This window comes from Myiozetetes cayanensis, unplaced genomic scaffold (assembly GCF_022539395.1).
Source record: "Myiozetetes cayanensis isolate MyiCay16 unplaced genomic scaffold, myiCay2020 scf5-8, whole genome shotgun sequence".
In the NCBI taxonomy this organism is placed as follows: Eukaryota; Metazoa; Chordata; class Aves; order Passeriformes; family Tyrannidae; genus Myiozetetes; species Myiozetetes cayanensis.
The window spans coordinates 61,935,297-61,958,810 of record NW_026087742.1 but is presented as its reverse complement, the minus strand read 5'-3'; the positions used below and the strand labels follow the sequence as shown (position 1 = coordinate 61,958,810).

The 23,514-nt window shown below is 41.2% G+C and overlaps 1 protein-coding gene across 1 annotated transcript in view; it reads right to left on the bottom strand.

The window, feature by feature from the left end:
• The window catches only part of WDFY2 (WD repeat and FYVE domain containing 2), a 63,646-nt gene that overhangs the window by 4,147 nt on the left and 35,985 nt on the right, over positions 1-23,514 (bottom strand). The window contains exons 3-8 of the mRNA XM_050334013.1: positions 19,627-19,700; positions 13,004-13,058; positions 7,506-7,656; positions 5,205-5,317; positions 4,251-4,377; positions 2,255-2,360 (exon numbers count right to left, since the gene is read on the bottom strand). Of these exons, the coding sequence (XP_050189970.1) occupies positions 2,255-2,360; positions 4,251-4,377; positions 5,205-5,317; positions 7,506-7,656; positions 13,004-13,058; positions 19,627-19,700 (626 nt within the window). The remainder of the gene's footprint in view (positions 1-2,254; positions 2,361-4,250; positions 4,378-5,204; positions 5,318-7,505; positions 7,657-13,003; positions 13,059-19,626; positions 19,701-23,514) is intronic.

Sequence of the window (23,514 nt, the reverse complement as noted above, 5' to 3'; positions counted from 1 at the left end):
CTTCCCTGGCAGACAACTTCTGCTCCTTTTTCTGCCCCAACAGAGCAAGAGCTCAGCCCAAAGTTGGTCCTGGCAAGTTGGTCCATCCTGTGTCTCCAGTGGAGCAGCCCCAGGCAGACCATGACAGCCCTGCCAGTGCTGTGTCTGCAGCACTGCAACATGTTCCCACTAGTCCTGTCAACACATGAGGTTAAATAAACACTAACTAGTGTTTCATAGGTAGTGAGGAAGCAATTAGCAAATTTCAGTTGTCTTATCAGAGCCACTCGTTTCTCACATGCTGTAAATTAAAATGGCAAGACACACTGCTAAGATTAGGAACTAAAACTCACAGAAAAGCCAAACAAATAAGTTAAGGGCAGAGGAGACCCTCAGCTCCTAGGATATCTTTTATCCCCAGCAATAAAACAATCACCTGCCTCATATTCTTCTGCCAGTTATTCTAAAGGTAGTTCGTTCTGCTGGGGCAAATCTTTGTCTTTTCTACCCACAACTGTCCTTCTGTTTAATGACTACAGATTTACATCTGTGTGTATAACTTTTCATCTCTTAAGCATTTGAGCACTATAGAGGAAGAAGACATTTTGCTTGTGACAAGTAACCACTTTGTAGTCAAATAGAAACGCAGCTTCTAGCATCTTTCAGATGTTGTCTTCTTACAACTTTTTAAAAATAGAGTTGAAAATGAAGAAATGGCTTAATTCACTCTAATGCAATCTCAGAGATATGGGAAAATCTGATACAATAAAGTGAGTACTGAGCAAGCATCACATGGAGAAAACCTTTAAATAAGGGCAAAAATAGCAAAGCCAAAATCCAGAAGAAGGCACTCTAGGACCCCAAACCAAGGTTTGGTATTAAAATCTCAAAGATTCATGTTTTGTGAGTGGTTTAGTACCAGGAACACCCTACTGTGCTACTGATAACAGGAATAAGCCCACATAGCCATAGGCTGAGAAAGCAGAGCACTCATTAGCACCTGCTGCTAGGCCTTCATTTAGCTAGTTATATTTCTCCTTTATTTTTCAAACCAGCCTTCTCATAGCATTGCTGCATGTTTTGTGACAAGGCTGTCTTAACCCTTACCATAGCCTTTTGAAGGCAGCAAATAAATAAAGGTTTTAATTTCTGGATGTTCAAGTTGCAGCAAAAAAGAAACATCTGTTGGGAAGGAGGAAACCACTCTGCATTCATTTCACTCTAGGGGCTGATGACATACTTGGCCACTGGATTAGCAATTAAAGAGAGCCAACTGGAATGCTAACTCACATTAAAAAGGGAGCTCAGTTCTTGCCTATGCCTACTTCAGTACTTTTTTAAAAACAAGTTTTTCACTTAGATTTCCTCCTTCCTTAAGGAAGACCTACACAGGGTCTTGGGGCCTCCAGGGAGGCCAAGACTCTTAGGAACCAGCAAAGATGATGAGAGCTCACACTGCCAAAAGCCTTGCTCAGACCTATCCACCGCAGGGACTCAAGATGCCTTTGTACCCTCTGTAGGAAGAGGGCAGAGGTTTGACTGATGTCACCAGGATTTGCCAGGCTGTTGAGCCGGGCTGGCACCTGACTCATTCAGCACAGTGCTCACTCCCCCTCTCTGAGTCAGGTCTCAGGAATTGCCAAGTGGAGGCAGGCTGCTCCCGCAGCGCCAAAGACATGGAGTGCATTTTTGCACCCGCTTACATTTGTTGGCTGTGAAGCACAAAAGCAATTAGAAATGTGTGGGTGAAATATTACTGTCTGGATCAGCACAGCCATCATTTACCCCGCTTCTACATTGTTACACCAGAGCAAGATCAAGTAGCAGGTGTGACTGAAGCCCTAGTTAAATGTATTTTATCAAGAACAGTAAAAAAACCACATTGGGTTGCAGTTTTCCGGAGATGACAAAGAGATTTCTTGTTTTGTTTTCTTAAAAACAACATTAATCCATCCATTTACACCTGAACTGATGATATTTCTCAGGATGTGCTGAAAAACAAAGCGGAGTATCTCACAATGTCCTCCTTACAGGATGTCTTTCAGAGCAGTAATGTAAAGAGTAAGAGCCATTTAGCAGTCTATTTAATACACATTTTCTACCAGACAATTTCCCCATCAAAGGCATGGCATAATTGCTGTATAACAACTGAGGCATGTCCAAAAACATTTTTAGAGTCTGGAATGATCTTGTTTAGGTTGAAAGTTGCCATTTTAGAAAGGCCCCTTCTTCTTAAGACTGTTTCAGACCAAACTGACGAGAACTAAGCATCTACCTCCTGCCTCTCAACATCCATGTTCCAGACGACGATTCCTCCGTCTGCTCCACAAGAGATGAGCTGCCGAGTGTGGTGAGCATAGGAGAGAGACTGAACTTTATCACTGAAAAGAAAGCAAGACAGTTACTAATCAAACATCTATAGCTAGTGCACAAGTAAGCATAGAACATACAATAAAGCAGTAAAAACCCTTTCTTTGCCCATACATTTCCTTCCCCCACTCACTGTACCTGGCATCCATCGGATGCAAATCAGTCTTTGCTGTCCAGCTGTGACCAGAAAGAGAGCACTGCTTATCTGGGCAGCATCCACAAAAGTAAAGACCTGTTCTGATAACTGGTTTTGCTGCTCCTGAGATGGGAGGTCCCAGCTGCACCGGGAAGCCTCAACAGAACTGCAGCTCTGGGCCACTCTGAAGGTGCATCTGGATGCATGAAAGCTCCAGTAAGGTGCCTTCTTGTCAGACAGTCAGTAGTAACTGTTTTTGTAAAGCTCTGCATCATCTAGAAATGAAGCAGTGAGGAACTACTGAAGATTTTCTTTTATCACTAACAAGCACAGAGTTTGAAAAATAATATAGGAATCACTAAATTGTTCCTAAGCCTTCTCAGAGTAAGGCAGAAACTTTACGTGCTTCCGTTTCTTCTTGTAAGGAAAAAACAACATGGGAAAAAATTAATTGACTCAAGCCCACAAAGATGGGCTCAATCCTTCATAAAAGAAAGAAAACCAAGCTTCATCTCAAGCTGTTTACAACCCAGGGAACGAAGACCACACAAAACTGTTACGGAAAAAACCAAGGTTATGAAGACACTGTAACTGAGATTACTGTGACTGGAAATAATCCACAATATTTGGATTTCTTTGCTAACACCACTGATCTTATCTGCCCAAAGGACTTTCACGCTAACATATTTGCTTTTGCATATGGCTACACCTGCAGAAGGAAATGCATTTATGGAAGAGTTTGGTACAACACAGCCACCCTTCACAGTGCCTGCCTGCTGACACCAGAGGCACCATCAGAATTCTTGGTACTTTATGTTGTACATTTCCAGCTGACAGCCATGCCGCAGATTAAGATCCAGAGGCTAATTTCATATTAGGAGAACTAATTTCCACAGCAACAAATCTAGCAGCAGTGCATTAGCAAGCACCACTGGAGGGGTATGAGGGTGATCTGGGAATTTCAGCAAGAGCTCTGCAGTGCTCTGAAATCCCAGAGGCATGCAAATCACTCAGCAAGTGCAACATCACTCAAATAAATGTATGAATTTTAGGCCAAAACCACCATGGGATTTTGCGCCTCCAGACCTCAGCCTGGACACAAGTCCCACATATATGCTGTCCCAATACTCTGAAACAAACCTGTTGCATTGCCAATGTTAAAACGTGGGGAGGTCATTGCCACTAGAGCCATTCTGGTCTCTAATCAACACCCAGCACAGGCTTACTCTTCTTCAAAGACATTTACTATGCTGCACAAAGGTACATGCAAAGATAATGCCTCTTTGCATTGAGGAGATGTGAAGGCTCCTACAGGTGAAACACGTTAATTAGAATTCACGCTGTAGGCAGAGTGGCTTGGAAAAAGTTAGCATGGAGGAAAAAGGGACTAATTGTTCAAGCACGATGCTCCCTCTAGGGGAAGGAAAGACCTTGACAACTGAAAACCAGGAAATTCTCTGCAGCTGTTCTCATTTGAGGACACTCCTCATTCCAAGAGAGGTGCAGGCTCTGGCATAACACATTCGGGATTATAGATATTGTCCTTTCCTTCACCACCCTCTGCGGACTCTCAAACCAGCCTGTGGGCCAAACACTGAAAAACTTACTATAAGCAAATTATTCCTGATGTATATGGACCACAGGGAGTCACACATACAAGCTTGAGGCTTGTGAAGACTGTAAGCTTTGGGCTGTTTGTTTCCAGATGTGGGTTCTGCCTTTAGCTTTTCTGCCATAAAAGCAGGAGGAAGGGCTTTGAACGTACTTATGTCCTTGCAGCTCGATGGCTGTTCCTTTTCTTCCTCCAATATCCCACATTATAATGGAATGATCAGAACTGCCTGAGAATAAAACTCGCTGTATTGGGTCCCAACAGAGAGCAGTGACACCACCTGCAATAAGAGTGCACAGAACAGTCATTTTGTTACAGAAAGCACAAGACCAGAACATAACAAAATAAAAAGGACAGAGAGAGTGATGAAAATGCAGACCTCTTTAGCAAAGGCCATGCAACCATGTGCCAGCGGAAAACTAACAGTATAGAAAACCTACTGAGACCCCTGAGAGCAGCCCAGCTGCTCTTCTGTGGGCAGAGGGCTCCACTGCCACTTGCACTGAACAGTAAAGCGTGGTAGAAGGATGGTCACAATGTGACTATCCAGCTTTTTATCTTCACAGTTTCCAAGAGATTAAAAGACAAATAAGTGTGAAATATTATGAGCATCCTCTCAGTATCCTAGCAAAAGGATTGTGCTACCTTGTGATTGAGCTATTAGCATTTACTCAGTCAGGAGGGATATGGAGAGAAAATGCTCTTTTTAAAGGGTGATGGGGCGCAAGTTCCAGCAGTGAAACAAGCAATTAGCGCATCCAAGATGTGCCTATTCCCCTTGGGAAAAAGTGTCTACCAGTGTGGGCCTCTCCTTTATGAGCACCCATTTTTCTCCAACAACTACCACCACTTGTTCTAGTCTTACTCTGCTTTAATTAGTAGCTACTGATTATGGCATTTTCTGCCACAGATGTTTTCTGCTCAGAGTTCTGATCACTCTTGTTTTTACCAGTACAGCTTCCCTGAACTGCTGTGACAGTTTAAGGTCTGTGTCCCTTTCATGCTGTGCACTGACACAAGCCACCCTAGTGTTTCACAGGACAGTCAAACCACCATAATGCTGAGCACAGATGAAGAACCAGATTAGGTCTCCTTCTGAGGCCTTACCTGTGTGTCCCTTAAATGTCGTAACAAGGCTGCAGGACTCTTGCTCTAGTTTGAGTATGGTCACTTGCCCAGAATGATCACCAACAAACACATGCCGGGTTTCCACATCAAATCTGATGGATAAATGCTGAGGAAAATATATTATTTACACAAGCTTTGCATTCCCTTCATGACTAGCTAATTCTTTTAACACGAGCATACTGCAATCTTGTGAATAGTACTCCAGTCTCAAGGAGGTATTCAGAGTGTACTTTTAGGCCCCTGTTCATACTAATAGTGCAGTATCCCTGAGTAAACCAAAGAGTGAGAAAAAATTAGACTGTTCCAGAAGACACAACTCGTGTTTTTGTTATGAAACACCTTTGAAGCAGCCCTTCTCCATGAACATAGGAGTTGTCTCCCTGAGCTCTATAACTCAGATATTAGAGTTGGATGGTATCTACTCTCTCCTTCCCAAACTTGTATAAAATAACTATTACTAGTTTTCTGTTTGTATTGGATTTGCATGTCAAAGTTTTGGAAGTGGGGGGTATATGAGGTGGCTTTTGTGAGAAGGTTTGCTGGCAGGACTTGTTACCCTGTGGGAACCCAAGTTAGAGCAGTCTGTTCCCAAAGGGCTGCAACCCCATGGAAGGAACCTATACTGGAGCAGGGGAAGAGTGTGAGGAGTTCTCTCTTTGAGGAAGAAGGATCAGCAAAGACAACATGCAATGAACCAACGGCAAGCCTCCAGGAGGCAGAACAAATCAGGACTGAAGTTGAGCCCAGGCAGGAAGAAGGAAGGAGGAGGGGGAGGTGTTTTTAAGATTTGGGTTTTTTTCTCATTACCCTACTCTGATTTGATTGGTAATAAATGAAACTAATTTCCCCAAGTTGAGTCTGTATTGTCTGAGACAGTAACTGGTGAGTGATCTCTCCCTGTCCTTATCTTGGCCTTTCCTTACGTTTCTCCCCCACCCGGTTGAGGAGGGGAGTGACACAGTGGCTTTGGTGGGCACCTGGCATCAAGTCAGGGTCAACCCACCACAGTGCTTCTTCATTACAGTCGAGTTTATGAATACAGTAGAAGAGTATTGTTTCATGTCATATTTGAGGAAGTGTTAACTACATCAGACACCTCACACATTGTATTCTAAACTGAGAACAATCTGGACCAGTTAACCACCTAATGGAACCAGCTAACTAGCCAGATTCTGACCTCTTCATCCAATTTAATTCCACATTCAGCGTCCATACTGGATATTTAAGGAGCAACTGCTTTTAGCACTCCCTAAGAGCAGTGCTATTTAAGAAGCACTGATTTTAAGTACAAAGGACATTGGAGAAAAAAAAAAAAAGAAAAACCAAACATGTTCCTGGCTGTGCCAGATATTTTTGCAGTACTAGCCAATGATTCTTTCTTCTACTGCCCTCCAATTAGTGTCCTCCAAAAGTCCTAATCACTCAAAATGGTCTGTTCTCTAGAGAGATTTAGGGAATACAGGACAATTCTTGCATCATGCTTTCCAAAAATGTTTATAATTTAATTTAAAATTAAGTCCAGTCTTTATGCCATTTATATTGGCTGAATGACCAGATAATAAGCCCATATTCGAACAGTAATTTTGAGTTGGTCTCACTTCTCCTGAACTAGCAAAACATACATCTATACCACGTACACTCCAGGGCATTAAAAAGTCTGTTTATGCTAACCCCTGTTTTCAGCCTAAGAGCTCATACTTTTCCACTTTCCTTTTCATTTGTAATAAAGCTGAATTAATATTTCTTTTATTGTCGGGCAGCTGGAGAAGCTCCGGGTGAATAAGCCACTTGAGTGCCATTTCTGGAGTCATTTACTCTTTGGTTAACCCAAATTCCCAATACATAGTGAGCAGTTCCAGAGTGAAGGACAAGTGCTCATTATTTTATATTAAAGTCATTTAATTTTTACCATGCATGCACACAGGCACTCTGACCTAATCACCAACCTACTTTACTGCCATTAATTCTCTGAAGAAAGCATGCACTGCATGTTTAAATAAAGGTCCTATCCATATTTATTACAATAGCAGGCCACAATAGGTTGCAGATCACCCATTGTGGTGCTTAAAAATGCTTAGACCTAAATATGCCATAACGCATTAAGGAGACAAAGCAAGGAGAATAGGCAGTTTTTTAAATTGGCTTTAAGTAACAGTTTCTCTCACAAAGCACCGAATCTATACAGGCCACAAAATTTGGAGGACAACTAGACAGATGAACTAAAAACGCTGTTTGAGTGCCAAAGAGCAGAAATAAAACTGAGAGCTCAGCAAAGGATACTGGAGGCCACAGGCGCCTGCGCTGGTGCGGTACCCTCCCAGCCGCTGGCCACTTTCTGAACAGTGCCACGTGAAGTGTTTGTCTTGTCCAGTGCTTAACACCCACTCCATTTCCAGGACAAACAGAATCATGATGACCCTGCTTTGATGAGCTGAAAATTAAGCAGACAGACACACAATCACATTGCAGAGAAGAACATGGGGGCAGAAGAACACTGCAAATACCAACTGCACCCAACTCCTCCACTCACCCTTCCCTACAGAAGCAGCTAATAATCCTGTTGACATCAGCCAGCATGCAAGGTTGTAAGGTCCCTGCTCTGCATGTTCAGCGTTTGTATGAGAAAGAGTGGAAGCAAGACTTAATTCCTTCCATGCCTATTGCAGCCGTTTGTCTTCCACAGTAGCACAAGTCTTTCCTCCTTGATTGCATCATCACTAACAAAACTGCCATCGTGGAATGGACTCGAGGCTCCATTTAAACCTCTTTTGAGCTGGTTTTATGACAGCAGTACAGACGCCTATCCTGTCACTCCTCCTGCTGTGAAATCTGGTGGATGTGGGCTGTGGTACCCCAGCAGAATGATGAGTTACAGGCACAATGCTGCACCAAAGGAGAGTTTCAGCATTGAATGCAAACCAGATAGAGAGGTTATTGGAATAAAATAAAAGAAAAAGAAAAATATCACAGCTGTGGTGGGTGAATAAAACAGCTGAAGGAATAAATGCCTACTGCTACCAAAATAAAGCCATCAAAAGCTTTTCATTAAAACAAGGGAATGCACACTTCTACAGATAGTTTTTTGTATGAATGACCCATTGGGCTTGGTCATGAAGTGCTGATTGAGCTGACTTTTTAATTAAACAAGTGGCTGGAAAGACTTGCAGAACTATTCTCAGCTCTAACTTAGCAGTGAATGCCATACTCCTCAATCTACAGCCCTGCTGATTTATTACTGTTCTGAGACCTGCCAACACGTATCGCACAAAACAGACTGCTTGTATTGCTTGTATTTGTTTGTGTAAAAGCACACACAAAAAAGATTAAATATGTTTGGAAGCTTAAACGTCAGTCCCAAGCCTCCATTTGAAATGCAGAGAAATTCCTCAGAACAGTATGGGAAGATTGCCCTGCACAAATATACAGCACAAATGAGAGCTGTGTTCAAACCCTATGAGGGGAACCAGTGATAGCAAGGAAGAGGTGGCTTGCACAAGCTAACACCTGCCCTGATCCACACTGCTTCTTTGGATGGAGATTCCCTGAGGAGAAAGGTCAATAGATGCGTTGACACAAGTTGCCACAACTGTGATTGGCAGCTAGTCCAGTTTATAGTGTCAGAAATGAACTGTGCCCAGGTTCTTTCACTCTTGCCCATAGAAGAGCTCAGATTTTGGCTGTTATTTCCATACACTTTTACATTCCAGACAGAAGGATGGGGACACTAAGGAGTCACTTGAGCTCTTTCAAATAGATCCTATCTCCTCACAGCCCTTGTTTTCTCTGGGGAGAAATTCAGTGACCCCAAAGGTGACTCATGCTTGTCTTTACCTTCCTGCTGGTCTCCTGGAAACACCCATACTAGCTGATGGAGTGGTGCGCTGAGAGAGGGTCATAATGAGCTGCATGCTGCTGTAAGCACCTGATGGGCTTGTAAACATGTCCCAGGAGCTTGTGTGCACCAGCAAGGCCACAGACAGCCCCATGCACTTTCACAGGATGCCCAAAGCTGGCCAAGATCAGACTGTTCAAGGCCTGTCCAGAAATGTTACTTCTAGTGACAGCTTCCTGTGGTTTGAATTGGTTGTATAGATAGCTGGCACCATCCAACTCTGTTAAATGTCCTATCTCCTAAAACTTCTAAAAGGCAGGGCTCGTAACTTTTGCTAGAAGTACTGCTTGTGGATGCTGAGGCAGCTCTTTCTGGCAAGTAAGGAGTCGACATTGAAGAACTGTACTTGCCAAGAGGTGGAAGGGGTGTAGACAATAGCTTTGCTTATCCTCTCTCCTCAAAAGGAGCTTTCAGTTCAGCACTCTGTTGTTCACTTGCACATATTAGCTGGTGCCAACACACATGCTGATGACACAAATATCTGAACCAAGTGAAAGAGCATGGTGGAGGTCATCTCAGTAATAGAGGACAGAGAAGACAGACATAAATCAAAGTCAAGGCTAAAAAAAAAGTTAAGGCTAAAAGAAGTTAAATGTCAGAAGGTTGGAAGCTGACAGCAGAGCAAGGAAGAGATCTGGGCCCTAGGATTAATGTAGGTAGGGGGTCTTGAAGCAGTAAACAAAAAGCTGGTCCTTCATCCAAGGAAAATTTGATCACCATTTGTGAGCAGAAAAAAATGTGGAGAAAACAATTCCAAAGCTGTTCATTTGCAGTAATGGTGGGATGGAGATGGGGGGATAGAAGCAGGATGTGTTCACAGTACAGGAAAGGCCTCTGCAAGCACCAGGCAAGAGCAGATCTGTGTAAGCCAGCATGAGAAGGAAGCCATTTTTGGAGGAAGATTATGCTGCACAGAAGGCAGAGAAGCAGCAGAGAGGAGAAGGGAGCAGGTACATCTGCCGCTGGAGAGTGGGAGGCAGCAGGAGGGCTGCTCTCCTTCTGTGAGAAAGCAGCAGCAAGCAGTGTGGAAAGAACAGGCTGGAGAAAGGCTGTAAAGTCTGTGCCTAGAGAAGAGAAGCTGCAACCAGGAGGAGAACGCCGAGATACCAGCATAGGGAAAGGGAGGGTCTGCACTATGTGTAAAGGCAAAGGTCTGAGAAGCATGGTCAGTGCATGGCCACACACAGTGCAGGGGCAAGAAGCTGTGCTGAGGGGTTACAACAGCAAAAAGCATCACCAAAAGAGAGGTGGAAGTAACCAGTAAGGAAAAAAGCTTAGCATGTGCAAGAACAGCTCACATGAAGAGGCTGTGCATAGAGGAAAGCATAAGTAAGGGTATGACATGAGCTGGCCTGAAAGCAAGGGGGCAGAGGGACAGTCTCAAAATAGGCAGGCTGCACAAAGCACAGGGTAGGAGCAGGTCTACAAACCTGGCTAGGCAGATAAAGTGTGGGTCATATAAATAAACAAATCAGTAAAAAAACAAAAAACAAAACCAAACCACCCAAAACAGGAGCTAATATATCATCCAGAGGGGAACTGGAAACATGGCCAGCTGGAAAAATCCAACTCTGCTGGGTCATAATATGCCTACTCAAAGGTCTACAATGCCCCTCCCTGCATATTGTCCCAGAAAGCATTGTGAAAACTGGGCTCTTTCCTCCTCACTGTGATCCAGAAGCCCCACTGGTCTCTGGCCCCAGGAAGGCCTCCAGTAAACTCAGATCCAGTGCTCTGGATGGCAGCAAATGTAGCATCAGAAGCATGAAAGTGCCTATACTGATGAAACTGCAGGAACCTGTGACTGACAGCAGGTCACAGAGCAGCTCACTTATGCAATGTTTACCCAGCACCCCAGACCTCCACTATGGGTTCAGCAAAGCCCAGGGACCAGGCAGAGGGGGTTCTATGCTCCTCCACCAATATCTGGTGTGAAGAGCAGAGAATCTTTGAATGAGGGTGATGGGAGGCACTGTGCTGGGGAGCAGCTGGTCAGCCTCAGGTCATTGGTGCCCTGCAAACGGTGGGGAATCTTTTAGGGGTTTTTTTTGTTGTTTTTGTTTTCCTACCTTGCACTGTCAGAAACCTGTTCACTTTAATTGTTCAAGTATGTGTGGTGAGACACTAGAATAGGTTGCCCAGAGAAGTTGTGGATGCCCCACTCCTGGACGTGTTCAAGGCCAGGTTGGATGGGGCTTAAAGAACCTGGTCTAATGGAATGGACTACCTATGGCAGAAGAGTTGGACCTAAATGACCTTTACAGTCCCTTCCAACCCAAACCATTCTATGACTTCATGAAAAACCTTCTCGTGCTGAGTCAGACAAGTCTAGGCAGGAGGCGACTCTAGTTATGATTGTGGTCAGTTGTGCCGCCTCTCCGCTGATGTTAATGGATGCTCATTAGAATCCTTTGCTCTGCAATAGTTGGGGAATGTCATTTGAACTCTTGGGGTTCTCCCCCAGGACAACCCATGGAGGTTCTCCATGGCATCTTCATACTCAAAAGCCTCCTGCAATGCTCTGCAGCACATCTGCCACACTGCAGCAGAAGGCCATCAGAACAGTTTTCATTTTCCTTCTTTTCTTTTTCCTTTTTTTTAATTTTATTTTATGAGGGTGCTTCCCAGACCTTCAGTGGGTTGTCACAACCAACTGGCTTTTCTGCATACTGCCAAGATATCCATTCCCCTCTTCCAAAATTTTCATCATTTTCCCTGAAGAGCTTATCAAGAAAATTGTTCTCATGAATATGTTGTTCTACATATGCAGAAGAGAAGACTTCAGCTCACCCTCTTCAGTGCAACAACCCTTAAATACAAAACCTAGGTGCATCACACTTTGGTGACTGCAGAGCAATCACAAGTTTAGATGTTAAAGACCTGTACAGTCAGACTGCAGCAATTTTATTTAAGATTCACATACATATTTTATCGTCATTGGATATTTTTCTTCAGTTTTCACAGGCTAAGAAAAAATGCAGGTAATTCCTACTTAATTTTACAACACACCAGACATTCATGAAACAGTTGAAGTGAAACATTCACATGTCAGCTGGGCTCTGTAAAAATCAAGATTCTCTTCACACCTTAAAATCTGTTACAAAGTGATACCCAGAGTCTCCATTTAGAGATTTAAATTATCCTCTCAGTCTTTAAAGGTACAAAATGCAAAATATGCATAAGTACATATTTTAAAATATATGTGAGAAACCTAAAGCCAGCATGTCAGAGGTTTCTGTACAAGAAAGATAATGCTTAGTATATAATATGGTATGATACCATATACTGTCATACCATCTCTTAGTCTAACAGCAAGAAATATATAAGAATAAATAGTCCTCTAGAGGTTTGACAAGGATAAATAGATAGGTTTCTGAAAACATCACAATAGTGAATACCAGAATCTAATTAGAAACAGTATGGATTTACATTTCTTGACCTTTTACTATGAGAGGTATTCACTGATAATCTTGATATTATTGAAACCAACAGTTAGTGAAATATAACCAGACTAACCCCAAAAGCTGCAGTCCTAAGCCCTAAAACACAGGTTTAGTTTCCTAAGTTGTTACAGTAGATACACTGGATTGCTAAAGACTGAAAATCAAAACTCCTCTTCCCAAAACATGGTCTGGATTTTGGTCAGTTTGCTGTCTGGGGTGATATTCCAAAGGCCAAATTTAAAAGGAAAAACAGAAAACAAAATAGCTATTTTAAGAGATTTGAAATCTCAGAACAAAGCACATTATAAATCTATTGATAAAATCAGCATTCACATTAGTTTAAAAAAAAAATCACTGTAAAGGAGACTTCTTTCCATTCACACTCATTAAGAGAACATTAACAAAAGTTAATGACAATACAAACCAATTAACACGGTTCTTACCCTGGTAACTTTTCACTAGTGTCATCTTGTTGTAGTCTTCAGATAAAATAAATTCCTGAAGGAGTGGAAAGAAAAAACAAAAGAAACAGTGCTTAGAGATGTAAAGTGTTTGAGACTATTTTCATTTTAATTCTTTACCTAGGTAAGCTCCCCCTTCTTCACAACCATCTCCCTGTTTATATTTTTGCTAATTTTGAGTACCTCCATCTAAAAATCTACATTACTTTTATTTTTAAAGCTGCCTAAGAAACAACATCATGAGTTCTGCTGAACAGAATGGTGGAGATAAAAGTAATGCTATTAAAAAAGAAGCCAAAAATGCTGACAGAAATTACTGCTTATGAGCTGAGGTGCCACAAAATGAAGGGCATGAGATCTGGCAAACGCTTATTGCTCAGGACAGCCTGGGCAGAAACCCATGTGTGCGCACAGCTATGTGTGCATGCATGTGCATTTGTGTATACACATGTATCCATGTTTGTGCATACACCACATCCTGAACACTCAGGAAACGCTATGTTAATATGTAAGAGACCCTTGAAGTTGCTCAGTCCAGACTAGGTGCCAATAAACCACGATGGGAATGGAACACATTTCAGGTTTCTGTTAAAAAGCCTGTCTGTGCTTCAGACAAAGAGAAACATAGACTTTTTTCCATCTTGATTTCATTACACTAATAGTTAATATTTACTCTAGCACCTCAGAAGCAAACTTTTTTGCTTTGCTGCTGCTTTGTTGAGGCTAACAAGCAGTTGTGCCTGGGGTGGAGAGTGGTTTAGCACAGGCTGTGGCTGCCTGGGGAGAGGGGCACGGTGTGAGTCCAGCCAGGTTCATCCCTGTGGCCAGGGAATAGCACATCTATGCGGATGGGCTCTTCAGTTCTGCTGTCTTGGTGCTGCTATTTAATTCCCGATATGGCTTTTGCATGGGGAAATGACGAAAACAGCAGCTAAGAGTCTGCACTGTGGCCTTGGCTCCTGAAAACACCCCATGTGGTTAAACTGACTGAGCACCTGGGTGCTGCTGCTGATCGTTTTGAAGAGGAGAGTTGCTCAGAATTGGGGAAACAGAATCACCACAACAAAAACTCCTGCAACACCTCTCTGGAGGAAGCACCCAAACAAAGGGTAGGCTCAGTGGCACCACTGCATGAATTAGCTTTCAGATTGCTGTTAAGTTTCTACATGCATACATCACATACTCAGAAAAACACACACCACAAAAAAAAGGAGCGTAAAAAGACATCATATTAATAATTTATAGCAAACTACACAGAAAGTCCCTGAGCTAATATACCTAGAGGACAGAAGAAGTAAAACTTAACTCATTTAATATGAAATATGGTGAAAAAATGAAATAAACATTACAAACACAAGATAAGCTACATTTAAAAACATAACAGTTGTGAAATGTTTATGTGCACATGCCAAAAGCACTGTGCAACAGTAGAGAAGACTGGACTTCAGGAGCCTGTGGACTATACTGAAGGCAAACAAAACATTTAATGCAAAAAAGCATAAGCCATTCAAGCCACCAAGAAGCCAGTATTTACCTCCAGTTTCCAAACCAGAATTAAAAAAAGAAAAAAGTCACTCTATATTTTCTGTGGGGTCACTGCAGGTAATCTGCATGGCTTTTGAGCACAAGAACTACCCTAATACATCACTTCTACTGCTTGGCATCAAGATGGAGAGGTTACAATATTTATCTGTGGAACATCTACAGATCCCAGTTCTAGGAAAACAGCTGTGAGTGGTTTGAGGAACCTATGTATTCTGGTATCTCTAGGTTTCTGTTCAAAAAATTGTCATAAATATATTCCCTTGAATTGCTCCACTTCATCTTCCTTTCCTTCATCTGCTCTACCTCCCATTAGCTTCCCCCTGGCAGTTGAGTGCTACAGTGGGGAGAGTTATTTAAACAGCAGTAACAAATCAATTAAGTCAGCTGGATTTCTATATAGGGTCACCTTAACTCTACAAACCACAGAAAGTCAAAAATCTGCTCTACCATCCCAGCTACCTACAGGGGAAAAATGTTTTCATTAACCACGGCCTGAAGAATTCTAATCCACACACAAAGTGCTTTACTACAAAGCCTATCTGAAGCAGGACCCTTTGCTACTAATGCTAAATTTGTGCTATTTTTACCTAAAGAGAAATGGCTTTAATTGCTGCAGCACATGGTGGGAGAATATATCTGCCTTTCCCACCAATTTGGGTGTCCCCAACTTTTGTTGTGGTGGCACACAGGTGCTGTGACTTAAGGTGAAATGTAGAGCATGGTTTGCAATCTCACTTTTTCTTTTTTGTATTTTTTCCCTTAATAAATTTGGTGTGGCCATTCTGTTCTGTGATCCAAACAGTCCCACAGTTTCAGCAGAAGACTGAAAAACCTTTTGAATCTCTCCATTATAATACAGTGAATCAAAGACAAGTGCAGTTCATAAGGTTTATCCAAGTATTGATTAGCACTGTACGCTTTAATACAAACCACAGCTATGTACTATTAGTACACTGCTCCATCCAAAATATAAACAAATGCAGTACAAGATAAACACAGTTCCAATTAACCTGAATACTGGTTACAATTCCTTCTTCCCCCCTCTCCCCCCCCCAAGACATTTTATCATTTCCTTCTTTGAAAACATTTGATTATTTGTGACACATTTTCTTATTTTGCATCTTCTAATCTTTCTGCAGGTCTTTTACACCCTGCTCTCCTTTACACAGTCATGTGTTCTTCCATTGCACTTATTGCCCTCCCCCTCTTGAGGCCAAATATTAATTGCGTCACTAGACACACATTTTAGCACAGGGCACCTTGCTCAAGAAATTCATGCCCTGTTGCACATACATTGTATCATCTGCACTACAAAAACACCCATTACATCTCTGTAACATTGTACCAGCAGAAACTGTTTTTTTATCATTGCCTACGTAGATGTTTTGCTCCTCTCAGAGCTGCTGACGCTCAGTTCTCATTAGGCAGGTTTTTGGCTCTTCTTAATGAGCCAGAGAAGCTGGGGTCACCCACATAGCTCAGTCGGTGCTTGTTAGCAGAACAGAGAAAGATTTCTGAGACCCCTTTTGTACAGGAGGGGCTGGGATATATCAGAGCACTCAGGATGGTAAAACCAAACCCCCTCATTGCAGGGATTAAAACCAACTTTTCTGACAAGATCACTCTTTGCCCTTCAGAGGTGGTTTTGGAGCTACTTTAATACTTTTTTAACATACTATAAATGTTAGTGCTCAGTCTTGCCTGTTTCAGGTAAACCTATTATTACAACAGTGACTTGGTACCATGAAAGCCTTCACAATGCAGTCTCAAAAAATATGTCAAAATCTAGTTGTCCACTGATGTACAAAGACTCAAATACTGCTTCATGCACACAACTCTCTCACACTAAAACACATACACCCCCCACAAACTTCCCTTGACCATAAGACAGACCTCTGTAAATCCTCACCCTGGAAATAGTATCAGCAGCTAGTTTCAAATTATTCTGAATGCTTGACCATGGGATCTAAGAAAGACTCATGCCTTTCCAGAGCCCAACTCAGTCCCAGGTATTCAAAGTGGTGTTTATGGCCTGACTTGTAGACAGGCACAAGATCAGATGAGGTGGAAGATGAATTTATCTTACTAAGTGTCATACCCAAGGAAGAATTCTGAAGAGGTTATTCTAGTGCCTTGCTGTCCCTGTAGCTCTGACCAAAGTAACAGCTTCATATAGACACAAGCATGGTCAGCAAAAAAGATCAATTTCATTCAGCTTCAGCTGTCTAAAAACTAAATCCTCATTTCAATTTGCCCAGAAATGAGAAGAAAAAATTATGCCATTTTATAACACTTTCTAGCATAAGCAACACAGGTGTATGAAAAGGCAATTCACCTCTCCTCTACTGGCTGCAGAACCTAATGATTAACTTTATCTAGGAAATTAGCTTTCAGATGGATTATGTGAGGAGTCATATCTTGGCATGGGAGTAAAAGACCTTTCTTATGTTTCTTCTTGTTGTGGTATCTTGAGAGTCCTACACCTATTAGAGCATGTTTTTTTCCACTTCAGAGCACGGAATTGGTGTTCATGATAAAATCTAAATTCTTTTAACTTCAAAAAGGGACCTCAAGCATTCCCTATGATGCCATTTCTTCTCGAAAACAGGTTTGTAAAGTGTAAAAAAACCACAAACAACAGATCACAGAAACTTTTTTTTACATTAGTTTCCACCACTCCTCAAGCAAGATGACAATCTTTCATGTAAGAGAATGGTGTGCTGTGCCACAAAAATGCCTGCACAACCTTCATGTTGAGAAGTTACAAAAGGTTAAAAACAATCTCTGTAGAAGCAAAAACTGTCACCCTGCTTCATAAAGAAAGGTGGCTATACAAGCTCACCTCATGGTGGCTTTGCTGGAACTTCTTTCTGTGAATAGCATTGCTGGCTGTCCTCAAAATGCACCTTATGCATTTCTGAGGTGCCACACTTTTAACCAAAAGCCATATAGTTTACAAAAATTTTACAGAATAAAAAAGGCAGTTCCACTTTCTTTCTTATTCCTATTTACATCCTTGGATTGCAAAAAAAACAATTCGTTTGAGATTATGTGGCACACCCACTTATGCCACAGCCCTTGCTTCCTTTCTTCCTACCTACCCAAACTGAAGATGCAGAATTCTTTTCTTTTTTTTTTTTTTTTTTTTTTTTTTTTTGGCCCTGCACCCAGCATACACAAGAGTGCTGGGCATTACAGAAGTGCTAACATGGAGCAGCTAGCTCCCAAATATTTCAAGCTGCTCAATTGCCTGTACTTTCCCTCTGGGGGCCACACAATTAAAAGCAAGGGTACTAAGGTCACTTTGTTGCAGTAAGTTCTGTTATTTTGTGACCAATGTGCCCTGCTGGTATATTCCTGGCTAAACTAATCATCATAGTTGTGTCCAGGAAAGAAAATCTGTCCTTTCCTCCAGAGGGTGGCTGTAACCCATTTCCAAGTACCAGAGGATTTTCTCTACGCGCTGGTGACTTGAAAATGAGACTCCCCTTGTTCCTCTTCCATTCTCAGCTCCACCACTTCTTGTAGTACATTACAGTTGTGGTTTCTCTTACAAGCCTTAGGTAGGCTACAGAGGGAAACATTTCATCGCTTGTGGAAGTTTGTAGAGTGCATTTTCTGCACAATCCGGACCACACAACTGCCTGCAGCTACAGGGGACTAAATTAAGCAACATGGACAAGCCCTTCCCCCTTCCTATGTACTTGTATCCAGAGGACGAGCAAAAGAAAAGCCCAGCTTAGCAACAAATAGAATCTGCCTTAGACATGGCAATATACACCTGTAAGTACCCGAAGTCAGAGTTGGTTTATCACCTGCATATCTCATTTACCTTCTTTAGCTTTAGAATGGAAAATATTTGATCCCATTCAGACTGAAGCATCCTCTGACTCTTCAAGGCAAAATGCCCCCAAGACAAAGGACACATCTCCCATCATGCTAGAACATTTAAATACCTTATTTACAGTTGCCTTCACATTCCTCAAAGGCCTGGTGAAAACAAAAGTGCCTGTTAGGACTGGCAAATTACAGCTATTTCAGGGAGTGGGAAGGAGAGAATTTCAGAGGTGCAAGGAATTCTCTGGTAGCTGTTTCATCTCTTAGATACAAACGAATAAATTTCCTACAGGCACACAAAAAACCCTCTGCTACTAGCCATTAACAGCTTTATAGGTCAAAACTTTCAGATCTTTGATAGAGCTTACAGGCAACAGCTAAAAGGGTCACACACCCTTTCCCAAATGCCATACTGGCTTTAGTGCAGACAGCTGCCCTTATGTCAACCTGAAAACACTCATTCAGTTAAAAAGCCCATAAGGCAGAGACAACAGCAGTAAAAGTTAGAAATTATGGTAAAATGACCTTAAACTGGAAGAGGAGTCTATTGATGAAGCATAGGTGAAAAATACCTCTGACCCATAACTCTTCCACAAAGTGATATAGCTTTTTACTCATCACCCCACAAGAAAAATCCAATTAATAAGGTCAAATGCTACCCTCTGTCACAGACCTAACAGATACATTCCTCTTTTAATACTCTGCTTCTTTCCACGCATATATATCTCAGATGTTAATGAACCAAATCTCGCAGCAACAGCACTACCAGTTAGGAGCAACTCCTCCCAAGGAACCGAAAACCAAAATCTGAACTCAGAAGTTTGGAAAAGCAGATAGATATGGAGCAGAAATTCATCTTCTGCCTCTCAGAAGATGATTTTTTCCCCTCTTAATTGCTGCTTTCAGAAAACTCTGGTATGGTGTGATTAACAAGACACTTAAATGTAATAAAATAACAGCTGGTTTTGCATTATTTTTTAAGATATATGCAAATTAGGACAATTTGTTGAGTTGCCTAATAAATATTGTAAAGCCTACTCAATCTCCTTGTGGCAGTAGGAATAAAATTTTTAATAATTGCCATTTTCTACATTACAGATTCAGCTCTACTAGAGGTAAAAAGTCTGTTTCCCAAACACTAGCAAAAATATCCTCATCATAACATCACACACATACTTCTCAAAAGGGAAGCATTTCAACTAGAAATCTTTGGATGTACTTACTGAGATTGTACCATTGTCTAGACCTATGGACAGCCTTCTGGTTTCCGGGTTAAAAGACATGCATGAACATGGAGCTGAAAAAAATGAACATGTTGATGAAGTTAACAAAACTGTGATTCTCATTTTCTTGAAGTTCTGGAAAGCCTTAAACTAGCTAACATGTTTTATGATGCTGTTCAGCATTTTGCCCCTTCCAACAGACAAGTATAAAAATAGAAGTGTTCTTGCAATTCATTCAACCCTATCCTATTAGGACATGGAACAACAGCTATTTCTTGCTCCAGTTCCTTTATTTTTCCTTACTAGTTATCTGAAAACAGGCATTTCATACAAGAGCAGTGGTGGTGTTTTCATATGAGGCACCTGACATTGCAATATAAATTGGAGAAATTAATTAGCTGAATAATTTTTTTTTTTACATTTGCCTGAACTTTACTGACAATAAAACAAAACACTGTATTACATAAGAGGTCTGCATCCTACACTTGCAGTAATAAAGTTCTCCTGTAAGAGTCAACATATCAGCTGATAATAAGGACTAAGTCCAACTGTCCCCTAGTGCAGTTGCATCACAGACAGAACTATCATACTATCACATACTATGGCCAAAATAAAAGTTTGTATCTTAAACTATCCGTTGCTTGATTGCATTGATATTACTCAAATAAACACCAGGATACATTCCTAAACTGAACACAAATCAGTCATAGTATGCTGCTTCAAGGATTGTCAGGGTAAAACCAGAATTTTCTTGCAAGAATTCAAGAGCTATTCTTGGTTTAAAGTTACATTCAGAAAGCAGGAATTGCTTTTACTGCTCAACACAGCAGCATGCAGCTGGGAGTCCTGCTGTCCCAACAGAAACCTTCAGAAATTATTTTTCAGGAGCAATTGCCAACTGCAGCTAGGAGCAGGCATTCTTGCTCCTTTGGTAATGGTAAGAGTGTTTTTAAACCATATTTTTGTGATAGAGTACAGTCAGATGCACTTTTAGTTCTGCTTCTTCCCTCCCCCTCCCCCCGCCCTTGATTTCTACTCTCTTGTGCGATTACTTGTGTGTTTTTGCTACTAACAAGCTTGGAGTCCTCTCTTTTGCAGTATTGTATATTCTCAATTTGTGTAATGTCGCACTTGGGACTAAACAGTCCATATCTTAGCAAATCTTCTTTGATAGTTTAGTTGGCAGCAAAGCTATATGAAGAAGAGGAGGGTCAGTGTTGACTGTTTAATAAAACTTGTTCTACCTTCAGTATTGAATCCCCCTTCAAACATTTCCCGAAGGACAACTAACTGTAAGCAGAAAGCCTACCAGATCCACATCCAGGCAGGCACTTTGGCTTATATCTTCCTGGAAGGGTTGACAATTAAATCAAAGAAAAGGCTTCAGTTCAAGGAGATTGACATAAAGGAAACAATTAAATCAGGCCTAGTAACAGTGACAAAATTTCTCCTTCCTGTACCTCTCCCTCACAAAAGGCAAGCTTTAATCATCCCTTCAGATGGTGGTGCACTACTATTAAATTGAGGCTTCTAGGGCTGTAGCAGAACAAGACACTTGTAGGAAAAATGGACAGGAGAAAAACCAATTCCAAGCAGAATGAACATCATGTAATTTTAAAGGACTTAAATGCAGAACAGACATATTCCACATAACACCTTTTAATGCTAGACACTGTGCATACATTGAAAGAGATACTAGTAAGTCTGAAGGCAACTAATAACTCACAGAGGAAAAGTCCCAGGTATATTACCTATTTGAAGTGTGCTTTTCCCCAAACACTTCAGATGCAAAAGATGCAAGCAGTTGCTTGAAGCAAATTGATTACAAAAAAAGTAACTTCTAAATTCCAGACCTGTGTGCACACAGTCATGGTAGTATAAAGATATTTATTTTGCTATAATAATTTTCTTAGGGGAATTCTTCAGTAACATGTAGTCTTAGAAAAATCATTATGTCATCACTAAAATTATGTCCACACTAGCCACACTAATGTAGTTAAAGTGATGCCACTTGTCACAGGACTGCAGCAGCTTATACTTAAGCACTTAGCCTCATTAAAAAGAGGGGAAAAAAATTTAAAAAAAAAAAAAAAGGAAGAAAAAAGAAACAAATCAAAAACTTGAAACCTTAAGCTTCTGAGATATTTAAGATCCTTTTAAAATAATAGGCAGGAAAAATAACAGCACTCTGAAGGCTCTCAACTTCAGTACGTAGCTAGGATTTGGATTTCAGACTGGGAAAAGGTTGATCTGAACTTTTATAGAGGACAAACAGGATATTTCTGATGCAGAAGTCTGGCTGTAGTCTTATCTTAAACATAGGGCAAATACACACCGATTTTTGCCCTTGGAAAATGAATTATGGAGGAAAAACCCTATTACATACTTCATGCTCTTAACAAAGTGTGACCTCTATTAGATGCTGGCAGAAGTAAAAGAGAGATACAAAATTTGTATCTGCAGTTTCAGGGTATTTAGGCAACTTTCAAATGCCTAAATGTGACAGTTTAAGATCAAAGGAGCTTGTTTTGCCTTGCAGGTTTCTTTAGCCTCCTATTCAAAGCAAAGTGTTAGCTATGAAAACTATCCTAAAACAGGCAGTGCATTATCTGCCTCAAAGACTGGATATTCCATTGTTCCTGACTACAATATATCCTTTACTCCATTCCACATCTGTAAGAGGGTTTTTTGGTTCTTTTTGGGTGTTTTGGAGGGGTTTTTTAATTGGCAAAGTTCACTTGACTCTTGAGTACAATTCCTTTGCCTTTCATGAATTTGTGTCTGCTAAGTTGTTTTTTTTCCTCATGTACAGACACTGCTCAAGTCACAAATCTAACCATGAGGAAGGTTAACATACTCATCAGAGATCTGTTGTTAATGAGCTATTGAGACAACAGTGATGTGAAAGACATGTCAGTGAAGTTTCCAGCTTACCTAGTTTATCATTCTAACAATATAACTGTGTGACACCCAGAGCTCTCTTCTTTCTCATGGGCTAGAGATGATCAAAAATGTGGCTGCTGTGCTGTACAGAATTTTCTGACTACAGAAACACTCATAACAGGGCATAAAACTTTGCAGTTGGGGAAATCCCACGTCTAAAGAGCAGCAAGTGTCCTAACTCAGAAGATATCTATAATCTTGATTTTTTTTTTCCCCTGGTATTTAATGGTTTTCACATTCAAAAAGTGCTGATGACCTTATTTGGGTGCAGAACTTGACCAAAGCACATGGCTGACTCTGCCCAGCTCCTCATCTTCCTCATGTCCCAGAGGATCTAGGGCACAGACTCAGTTATTAAGGCTAGCTGATATCAAAACATGAAATAGTTTAGGTCACACACCACCATAGTCAAATCACAAGTCATATTAATAGGTTATCTATAAGTAGGACTGACACTCACAGCTTGCTAAGCAGCACAAAGGCTCTAATGTCTCTCCTACATTTTTACACAGAGAACCCCTAGGCAGTTATTCTTTAAACAACAAAACCCAGTATGGACTTAAAGCAGAGCACCCTCAAAAAGGTGATTCACACAGAAACAGACAAAATGATCATTTGCAGTCAAGTGTAGACTCATGGAGGTGCTGACTCAGAGCCTTTCCTATGATTTCCAAGCTTAAAGGTATGGCTGATAATGTAATTGCTCCAGTCATTCTGACCATTCTTGAAATCAGTGAATAACACAGCATAATTTTAACATCTCATGGCTCAAAAGCTTACCAGCCTTCGAAATGAAAGCACAGCGTCAAATTTATGAAGGAGCTCTAAAATAGTCCCTCTTCAGTGGATCTGGATCTACTCCACCATTTCCACTGAAGCTGTTATTACTGGCAATAACATAGTTTTGCTAAGACCAGAAGAGAACCTAAAGAGATTTTAAAATGC